The following is an 11,934-nucleotide window of genomic DNA, read 5'->3' on the forward strand; positions in this document are numbered from 1 at the left end:
ATTTTTTTATTAGATTTTATATGTAATACATTATTTTGTTTGTAGATTTTTGAGAAAATCAAAGTATTTAATGAACTTAAAAAAAAATTAAATGGGTTATCCGAACCCGGACTGAACCTCAAAAATCAAAATCGAACTCGGACCAAAATTTAGAAATATTCGAATGAGACTTGAATTTTTGACCTCAGAAACCCAAAACTCAAATTGATCTGAATCGAACCTGAATTGGTACCCGAACAACCATCCCTCAGCCACTATTATACATCATATATGTGCCATCATATAGTTAATCGTATTTTATATGTATCGTCATATACGTAATCATATAATTAATAGTATTTTATACGTAGCAAAATATAAATGATCACATATATTATATTTTTAAAACTTAATGTGAAAAATAAAAGCCAGAATTTAAGTTGGTATATGAAATTGGGCTTTGTATTGTATTTTTCTTATATATATTGAAAACATTTTTTAATAATAGTTATTGGAAAATATTTTAGTAAAAATAAAATTTTGAATATACGTATATTTTGAATCAATTTTTGATATAAATAAATTTTAAATTATTATTTTGATTTGAAATATGTACATAAAGTTTAAATTTTGTTTGTGATGATTTTAGAGAAAAACATTTTTAAGTAATTATATGGACCCGTTTTCGTATATTTTAAAATAGAGTGAGATAGATAGTTTCTGATAATATAATGAACTTTCAATTTTTCTTAGTAACATAAGCTAATTACTATTCTTTTTAATATACTGCTATCGAGTTTTTAAACAAACCTCTTTTGGAAAATGTTATCCACATTTCCAAATAAAACTATTTTTAAAAACAACTATCCATGTTTCCAAGCAAACCTTTCTTTTTAAACCGTTATCCATGTTTCCAAATAAAACTCTTTTTAATTTGTTATCCATGTTTTCAAACAAACTTTTTAAAAAAAATTGTTATCCATGTTTCCAATCAAACTTATTTTTAATTCTACTATATATGTTTTCAAACAAATCTAATTTGTACTTAGTTTTAAGAATATAGGTAAAATATACATAGATTCCCACACAGTTTTAAAAACTGGTTGAACCAGTTGGACCGGTCCCACCATTGATTCAACTATAATTCCGAGTGGATGTCTGGTCCAATTTTTCAAAACATTGTAAATATATTATGTTGAGTTAAATATATTATTAATATATTATGATGTTCTGGGACAAAATTAAAATAAATTAAATAGGTGATCAACTTACAAATATTTAAATTGATATATAGTTAAATGTATTATTAATATATTATGCTCTTTTGTAACATTAAAATATTTAATAGTTGATATTATTTCTTTTATATATTTTTAATTGATAAGGCTGTTTAAAAATTATAAAGAATTATGGTTAGTCAAAAGCAATTCACGTTTACCATATTCAAAATCATTTTTTTGCTGAAAAAAATATTTCTTATATGGTTAGAGAATATTTAGGTAGATAGATAATTAATGATAATTTTAATTGGATAGTTATTATTAAAGAGAATGGCAAAAGTTGGTAAATAGTAAGAAAAATTAAGGGTTATTTTCCATTTGTACTTCACTTTTAATAGGATAGATTTTTTTCTCTAGAACGACAAATAATTCGAAACAGAGAGAGTATAAACTTTTTTTTATCTAATGTTACGTGGCATGTTAATGTTTTAAAACATCGAGTCATATCCACGATTGTATGGTATTACGCTTCAAAAGTTTGAGTTGCCTTCTTTAGTCTGAATATTGAATGAATTATATAACATTTTTCTCAATTTTTAAATGACACTTTTTAGCTCATGAATTATATGACATGATACGTGAGTTCTAAAATAGCTGGGATAAAGTTACTTGGTGTTGGTGCATCGCATGTGGTGACATGAGTCCAACTGCAATGGCATTAAGATTGGAATGTACCTTTTTTTGAAACACAGATTGGAAATTTGGAATGAACATACTTTATATATTCATGTAATTTAACTATACTGGAAGCAGTTGTATTTAAATACATTTTCTAAAGCAAATATTTACTTTACATTTATATTCGTTAATTAATTACTGTAAATAATTGTTAATCACATTGGATAGCAATAGTCTCAAACTTATATTAGGGATCTAGTATCATTAACTATCAAAAAGACTTTTGTCACCGATACGTTTTCATTTATTTTTCACCTTCTATAAAAACTTCCTTCTATCGAATATACAATAATCAACATTTGTCAAAAACAATTCTTTCAGTCGACGCCTAAAATACTTTAAGAAGAAAATCATTTATCTAAAACATCTTCTCTGTTTGCTTAGACATACATAATCTTAAGCTTTTGATTAGGGCTGGGCGTTCGGGTACCCATTCGGGTTTCGGTTCAGTCCATTCGGGTTTCGGGTTTTCGGGGTCAAAGATTTCAGCTCCATTCGGATATTTCTAAATTTCGGTTTGGGTTCGGTTCGGATTTTTGGAGGTTCGGTTCGGGTTCGGATAACCCATTTAAAATGTTTTTAAATTTTCAAAATTTATTATATACTTTAAATTTTCAAAATCTATAAGAAAGATAATATATTACATATAAATTTTCATAACATATATGTCAAAATAGCTTAATTTAACATATAAATTAGTTTTCTTTGAATATTTGGATAAAAAATCAATAGATATTTAACTATTTTTAGTGTTTTCAGTATACTTTAGCTATTTTAAACATTTACTTTTGACTATTTGCATATATTTTTCGAGTATTTTGGAAAACTTAGAGGTATCTTATATATTTTTAATATTTTTAATATGTATTATATATAAAAATAATGTATATATTTAAGTATATAAATTTATTTCGGATACATTCGGGTACCCAAAATACTTCGGTTCGGATCGGACTCGGTTTCGGTTCTTTAAATACCGAAATTTTGAACCCGTTCGGATATTTAATCAATTTTGGTTCGGATTCGGTGCTACTTTTTTGGATCGGGTTCGGTTCGGTTTTTCGGGTTCGGATTTTTTCCCAGCCCTACTTTTGATGCTGTTATAATATATACGAACGTTCTTAGTTCTTACGGACAAGTTTGGATAGTGGTCCATAAGTTGCAAATGGGATAAATAAATTATATAAAAGTGGGCCAACAACCCCATTTTACTACTAGAGTTTTCTATTAAAGCCCAATAAGTGAAACCAACTGAACCAAACCAAATAGATTGTCTCAACTAAACTGTAAGATAGCGCCGAAGCGAGTGAGGGAACAACGGCTGTAACCACACAATAATCTTCTTCTATAGTGGTAAAGCCCGTGGTTGCAGCACCTGAAAATGTTGCTGCTAATGTACCAAAAAATGCAGTGGCTACTGAACCTTGTATTTTACTAACTTTGGATTTTCTTGCAACAAAATTCCTCAAATTTAGGTCAAGTTTCCGGCATCTTGAAAGTGTGTGTCAGTGTGTGCGACTTCCGAGTCAGACGCTGCATATGTTTACGATTTGATTTGCTCACCACAGACTGTTTAAAACATCACGTTTACTTATGCATTTCTAGGTGTATAAATTAAAAAATCAGTTGGTACATTTTCAAATTCGCTGTAAATTAATCACATAAAATAATATTTGTTTAGTGAAAATTTAGAGAAAGACACTCCATTTAGATTTTAATTTAAAATTAAACTATTTTTTATTTTTTGAAAAATTCACTTATGTATATACAAATTTACTAAATCGTCCAATTTGAATATTCTCCAATTCCTAATTTATTTTATATTTAAAGTAACAATTTTACAAAAAAAATTGTTTAACTTTTTTAAGTATCTACTCAATATTCTTTAATATATCTTAAACTATTTATTTTGGGACAGAAGAAAAAAAAAACAAGACGCGTCTCCTTTTTCGTATCCACGTTTCTGAAAAAAAAAAATTTCTCTAGTTTCACAGATTCTTTTTCTCATCTCACTAAAAATTTGCTAATTCATAAATCATATTGAGTTTCTATATCTATTATATTTTGAAAATAGCTCTGTTTTTCTTTTCTTTTCTGGAAAATCATGCAGTATAGTTGAAGTTTTTGGAGAGTGGAATGGAAACAAATCATAATTTCTTTATTTCATTATGTCCTTGTTATTTTAAATAACTTAAAATTTAAAATAACATATTTATCTCAATACAACAAATTTATCTTAAACATAAATAACAATAATAATATTATTATCATTAATTTTGAATTTTGTTTAATTATTAAAATATCTGATCCGGATAAAAATATCAATTCACACTGAATAAAGTGTAGTTTAAAAAAAAAATAGCAGGTGCAATTTTAAAATTTCAAACTATTAATAGAGTAATTTTTAAATAATCCCGTTAGTAATGATGGCAGAAGGTTATAATCAAAATATATATGAAAATAATAACAACAATACCTTATCGTATTTTTAAAGATATTTTTTTTTAAAGCTAATATAAACACAATATTCAAAAATATACTCTCTCCATTTTAATTTAAATGTAGTTTCAGAGTAAATTTTTTGCTACAAAATAAATGATAATTTTATGATTTTAATGAAATTTTTATTGATTTATTTATCATACACTTACTTAAATTAAGGAAGTTAATAAATACAATAAAATTTAAATAATTATATAAGAGTAAAATAAAATATTTAATTATTTCTTAATTTATTTGAAAGTCTTTAGAACGGCATCTACGGTAGAATCTCTATAAATTAATAATTTTGAGACTTTAAGTTTTATTAATTTATAGAGATATTAATTTATAAAAGTTTCCTTATTTAGATTTTTTATTTAAGATATATTTTGATGACAAAAAGATATATTTATTCTAAGATAAGATAAATATTGGGAAATCGCCAAAATTATCATATTCATAATACCATTTTTCATGTTTACACTAACCGATGTTATCCTCAGTTTTAAAAATGAAAAAATACATTTATAACCCTATGATTAACTAATATAAACTTAGGTTTAGAGTTGAGAGGTGTAGTAGGATTTAGAGTTTAGAGTTTAATGTTTAAGGTTTATGGTTTAGGTTTAGAGTTGAGGGGTGGGGTTTAAGGTTTATATTTTATGGTTTAGATGTGATGGTTTAGGGTTTAGGGTTCGAATTTCAAAATGTATAATTCGAAAACATCAAAAAAAAATATTATTTATTATTATTATTATTTTTTAAAATAATTATTTATTATATATATAGAGAACATAGGTATATGAATCTTTTGCGTTCTAACGAAGAAGATATTTTTGAAAATGCTTTTTTAGTAATGGTGAACATGAGTAATAGTATTAACAAAATGGTAAATATAAAAATTCCCTAAAATATATCATTTAGTGTATATACATTAATTGTTATTTTTGAAATTTGACATTTATATTAATTTCATTATATTATTTTGTGTATATAATATATATTGCATAGAAACTAAATGTGGGTTTAGATATAATATTACTAAATCTCATCAAAAATATATTAAGTGTTAAGAAAATATAAAATAATTCGATTGTGATATAAAACAAAAATATAATAATAGCTTCTACTTATATAAAATATGTATATATATACAATATTAATTTATAATTTTAATGAGAGCATATTCTTACATAGAATTTACTAAAAAATACTATCTTATTATTTTATCTATTTGTGTCAAATTTTGAACCAGTCCAAGTTGGAACCGGTAAAACTTATTAATTTATAGAGATTATAATTTATCAAATATTAATTTATAGAGGTTTTACTGTATTTTGGAACAGAGAAAATATATAAACTAAATCGGTTTTGAATATAGATTTTTGTTATTCCCTCCGTTTCAAAATAAGGGTTACTTTAATGCTTTTTAGTAGGGCTGGGCAAAAAACCGAATCCGAAGAACCAAACCGAACCCGATCCAAAAAAGTAGTACCAGATCGAAACCGAAATTGATTAAATATCCGAACGAGTTCAAATTTTTGGTATTTAGAGAAGTAAAACCAAATCCAATCTGAACTGAAGTATTTCAGATATCCGAACGTATCTGAAATAGATTAATATACATATATATTAACTATTTATAGATTTAATGTATATTAAAAACATCCAAAATATATATGAAACTTTTAAGTTGTCTAAAATACTTGAAACTATATACAAATAGTCAAAAATATATGTCTAAATAGTTAAAGTATACTCAAAAACCTAAAATATTCAAACCAAACCAATTTATATGTTAAGTTTAGGTACTTTGACACATGTTATTCAAATTTACATGTAATATATTATTTTGTTTATAGATTTTGTGAAATTTAAAGTATATAATAAATTTTTAAATTTTAAAAATAATTTAAGTGGGTTATTTGGACCCGAACCGAACCCACAAGGATCCGAACCGAACCCAAACCGAAATTTAGAAATATCCGAATGGGGCTGAAATCTTTGACCACGAAAATCTGAAACCCGAATAGATCCGAACCGAAGTCGAATGGGTACCCGAAAGCTCACCCCTACTTTTTAGGGAGATTAAGATATTTGTATAATTGAATAATATATCTCTATTTAATATATGATTAATTAAATAAAAATAATTTAAATAAAAATTTATTGATTATTTAAAAGAGTGAAAATCAGATTTATTATACAAAACTACTTTGGGTTTGCAGAATTATACTCCATCCGTTTCAATTTAATTGTCGCGTAGGAAAAAAATTTCGTTTTAAAATAAGTATTGTTTTAGAGTTTCAATGCAAAATTTATTAAAAAGATTTTTCATTTTATTTTTCTATTAGTTGAAATGTGGCTAGATGTAGGTAATTGTGTTTTTATCTTGGAAATATACAAAATGATATGTTTTCTTAATCAGTGTATATAAACCTAGAACGACAATTAAAATGAAACAAAAAGAGTATTTGCTTTCGAGCAAAATAAAATTATGAAACAGATGGAATATTTAAAAGAAATTGTTGCATTAAATTTAAAGAATCTTAACATACTATCTGCCAATAATCTCGTATATCTATATCAATTCTTTAAAGTTTAGTTTGACTTTTTGGATTGTCGTTCTCAGAGAGGCTCCCTCGGCCTGGATTCTTGTTTTTTGAGTGTTGGATAAGGCATTTTGCAGAAATGGGAGTATGAATATAAATGGTCAAAGTGGGCAAGCTGTGGTTAATTTGTGGCGTTGGGCATACAATCATTACTTGGTCTCATTATACCAAGTTCTGAAATCGCTCCAGACTAAAAGACAAAAGACACGAAGTCGCTTAGCCTGTGTATTTTGGCCTATCGATCTTTATACTATGGACACTAAGGCAGGGCAATTGGTCGTTGGAGGTGTTGCGGGTCTCTTTATACCCACTAGTCTAGCTCGCGAGGGCAAATTAAAATTTATTTTACGAGAGTGCTAAGTTGGAATTGCAGAGGTATTGGAAAGTAAATGGACAATTAGTTACCTAAGGGAAATATGGCACAAGCACAAACCAGATTTTTTATTTTTGTCGGAAACAAAACAAGATTTTGCCTTTGTCCAGGGATTTCAAGCCCATTTTGGATTTGACAATTTAGTTACGGTGAACCCAATTGGGACGAGTGGTAGATTAGCTCTTTATTTTAATAATGAGTACCAAGTTAAAATCCTCTATTTTAGTAATCGTATGATTGATGTTGAAGCGGAGGCACTTGGAAAACAGATTTTTATGACATTCGTCTATGGAGAGCCAGTCCAAAAATTAAGGGAACAAGTATGGGAACGGCTAACACGATATGGACTAGCTCGAGCGGAACCATGGTTTATTATTGGAGATTTAAATGAGATCACGGGTAATCATGAGAAAGAAAGGGTACTATAAGAAGCCAAGCTTCTTTTGTTCCTTTTAATGACATGATTAGGAATACTGGTTTACTAGAATTCCCAGCCCGGGGAAACAAAATGTCTTGGCAAGGAAGGAAGAATAAGGTGATGGTTAAATGTCGGTTAGATCGCGCATTAGCAAATGAAGATTGGCACACACTTTTCCCGTGTTCATATACTGAGTATCTTGGTTTAGTGGGGTCCGATCACAGGCCAATAGTGGCTTTCCTTGAAGACAAAGTGCAGAAACGTAGAGGTCAATTTCGCTTTTACAAAAGATGGATTGGTCAGAACGGATTGATTGAAACTATTGCGAGGGGATGGGATGACACTTCAAGGAATAATGAAGGAGAAAGGGAGAGCAATTTTGTTTCAAGAATTATAAATTGTAGGCACGAGATCTCAACATGGCGAAAGAATAATCCTCCCTACGGGAAGGAGAAAATTGGCGACCTTCAGAAGGCTCTTGAGGAGGTACAAACGGATAATAATAGTACTCAAGAGGATATTTTAAACATATCTAAAAAGTTACAGGAGGCGTATAAGGATGAAGAAGAATATTGGCATCAGAAAAGTCGGAATACGTGGAATACAGCAGGGGATCTTAATACAAAATTCTATCATGGCCTAACAAAACAACGCCGTACTAGGAATAGAATCGTCGGACTTTATGATGAAAATGGTAATTGGGTGGTTAAGGATCAGGGATTGGAAAAAGTCGCAGTAGACTATTTCGAGGATTTATTCCAGACAACATCCCCGACCGAGTTTGATGGTTTTCTAGAGGAGGTATCATCATCTATTACTCCTCAAATGAACCAGAGACTAATTAGATTAGCAACGGAGGAAGAGGTTCGTCAGGCACTTTTTATGATGCACCCGGAGAAGGCTCCGGGACCGGATGGGATGACGGCTTTATTTTTTCAGCATTCGTGGAATATAATCAAGAAGGAATTATTAGATTTGGTAAATGATTTTATTACTTCTGGGGAGTTGGATATAAGGTTAAACACGACCAATATTTGTTTAATCCCGAAAACGGAGAAACCTACAAAGATGAAAGAATTACGACCTATAAGTCTATGTAATGTAGGATACAAGATTATTTCCAACGTATTATGTCAGAGGTTAAAGGTGTGTCTTCCATTGCTTATCTCAGAAACTCAGTCAGCTTTCGTGCCCGGCAGACTGATCTCGGATAACATTTTGATTGCCCAGAAAATGTTCTACGTTTTGAGAACAAATAAGGCCTGTCAGAACAAGTTTATGGCTATTAAGACGGATATGAGTAAAGCTTATGATAGAGTGGAATGGAGGTTTATTGAGGAGGTTTTATTAAAAATGGGTTTTGATCATCATTGGATTAAACTCATAATGGAATGCATATCATCAGTACAATACAGAGTTTTACTGAACGGACAGCCGAGAGGAAATATTATTCCGGAGAGAGGACTTAGACAAGGGGACCCGCTCTCACCGTATTTGTTTATTTTGTGCACAGAAGCACTGATTGCAAATATTAATAAGGCTGAACGGGAAAAACAGCTGACAGGTATAAAGGTGGCCAGGGCTTGTCCATCTATTTCTCATCTGCTTTTTGCCGATGACAGCCTCTTCTTCTGTAAGGCAAAAAAAGAGGAGTGTCAGACAATTATCAGGATTCTAAAGGAATATGAGAAGGTATCGGGACAACAGATAAATTTTGATAAATCTTCGATTCAGTTTGGGCACAAAATTGGAGACCCGGAAAGACAGGAATTAAGGGATATACTTGGGATACAAAATCAAGGCGGGATAGGATTTTACCTAGGAATACCTGAAAATTTGAGTGGCTCAAAAATTCAGGTATTCGGTTTTATTCATGAACGCCTAAATGATAGAGTAAATGGTTGGACCTTTAGATTCTTTTCAAAGGGAGGAAAGGAAGTAATCATCAAATCGGTAGTCACAGCACTACCAAACCACGTAATGGCTAGTTTCCGCATTCCAAAAACAGTAATTAAGAAGCTTACGAGTGTAGTGGCAAAATTTTGGTGGAGTCCAGGAGGTGCAACTAGAGGTATGCATTGGCAATCTTGGGATAAAGTGTGTTTACCTAAAGAAGAAGGAGGATTGGGCTTTAAAGATTTTATGGATTTTAACACAGCAATGCTAGGAAAGCAATTCTGGAGATTAATAGAGAAACCTCAAGCTCTATTTTCTCGTGTTTTCAAAGGTCGATATTTTAGAAATTCATCACCTTTGGAACCAATTCGCTCGTACTCGGCGTCCTATGGATGGCGAAGTATTGTTTCGGCTAGATCTCTGGTAAGCAAAGGACTAATCAAAAGGGTGGGATCAGGATCAACCATATCAGTATGGAATGATCCCTGGCTTCCATCCACCCGCCCGAGACCAGCAAATAAAAACCACCACAATCAGTTCCCGGACCTGACGGTAGATTCACTCATCAATGAGAATTCGAGGACATGGAATATTCAAACGATTCAGAGTTTGGTTGACCCTGAAGATGTTAAGATTATTCTAAGCATCCCGTTGAGCAGATCTATGATAACGGATAGAGATGGCTGGCATTTCAATAATAATGGGAGGTATACAGTTAAGTCTGGTTATCAGATTGAAAGGGTATATCCAGATAGAGATCGTGCATTACCAGAGTTAGGACCATCCATCACCCCTTTGAAGGCGCAGTGTTGGAAAATAAAATGTCCACCTAAAATGAAACATTTCCTATGGCAAATGCTTTCTGGTTGTATAGCGGTGAAGAAAAATCTAAAAGCCAGAGGAATACAAGGAGATACTATATGCACAAGATGTGGAGATCAGGAAGAATCAATCAATCATATTTTCTTTGAATGTCCACCCGCGGTACAAGTTTGGGCGTTGTCTAGTATTCCATCAAATCCAACAATCTTCTCCAGCAACTCATTATTTGCAAATATGGATCATTTATTCTGGAGGGTTACCCCAGTAAGTGAGGACCATCATTTCGCATGGATATTATGGTACATTTGGAAGGCAAGAAATTGTAAAGTTTTTAGTAATTTGGATATTGATCCTCGGGATACTCTTCAGTTGGCCGAAACTGAGTCCCGGCTTTGGAAAGAAGCACAAAACAGCATTAACCAAGGATTAGAAGTTTCAACGATAACAGCCACACCACAGGTTCAATTAATTCCGGGCATATGGTGTTTCTCGGATGGATCATGGAAGGTCAATGAGAATTTATCAGGCCAAGGATGGTATAGTACTTTGGAAGGTTTTGATGGGTTAATGGGTGCAAGGAATACGAGAGCAAGTCTTTCTCCTCTGCACTCAGAGATTGAGGCATTGATTTGGGCAATGGAATGTATGAGAAATTTGAGACAGTATAATGTTACGTTTGCAACGGATTGTTCGCAGGTGGTGAAGATTGTTTCTGAACCAGATGAATGGCCAGCTTTTGCAAGTTATTTGGAAGACATAAAGAGTCTGAGAAGAAGTTTTACTTCTTCGGAGGTGGTCCATGTACCCAGGACAAAAAACATGAAGACGGACTGTCTAGCACGTAGTGCAAAAAAGCAAACATCTTACATCGTCCATATGGATACGGATCCTCCAGTTTGGTTAACAGAGTCAATATGAGTCTGTATTGTCGCTGACAAAAAAAAAAAAACATTTGTCGTATTTTGTTGCTCAAAAAAAAAAAAAACATTTGTCGTATTTATAAAATGCTACGAAAGAGATCTCAAACAATTAATGTGATTGACCAGAAACAATTAAAATTTGACCTTATAGTACGGTTCAGTGGATGATCAGTATATAGTTAATTTGATATAAATATACATTAACTTTACCGAGTATTATGATGCCTCCGAAATTTTCTTTTTACCAATATCAAGACTTTACGATGCGCATAAAAAAGCAAAAATAAAACTTTACCAACGTTAGGAAATATATTTAGAAGTTCAAAGAAAATATTTTTGATGCACCTCCAATTGGCACTAGTAGAATTTTTATTTTTATTTACTTTGTAATAGATTCTAGACCTACGTAACTTCCAGACCTCGGAACAAAAGTTGAACAAAATATAAATTTAACGGTATTAGAAAAGCTTGGAGA

The 11,934-nt window shown here is 30.8% G+C and overlaps 1 protein-coding gene across 1 annotated transcript; it reads left to right on the top strand.

The window, feature by feature from the left end:
- Positions 1–7,911: 7,911 nt before the first annotated feature.
- Positions 7,912–11,457, top strand: LOC130495566 (uncharacterized). Its single transcript, XM_056986979.1, has one exon. The coding sequence runs from the start codon at positions 7,912–7,914 to the stop codon at positions 11,455–11,457; it is 3,546 nt and encodes a 1,181-aa protein (XP_056842959.1).
- The last annotated feature ends 477 nt before the right edge of the window (positions 11,458–11,934 follow it).

Source organism: Raphanus sativus, chromosome 6, assembly GCF_000801105.2.
Source record: "Raphanus sativus cultivar WK10039 chromosome 6, ASM80110v3, whole genome shotgun sequence".
Taxonomy (NCBI): Eukaryota; Viridiplantae; Streptophyta; class Magnoliopsida; order Brassicales; family Brassicaceae; genus Raphanus; species Raphanus sativus.

Coding starts and splice junctions, on each gene's coding strand:
- LOC130495566 (XM_056986979.1), top strand. CDS start 7,912: ATGTCTTGGCAAGGAAGGAAGAATAAGGTGATGGTTAAATGTCGGTTA.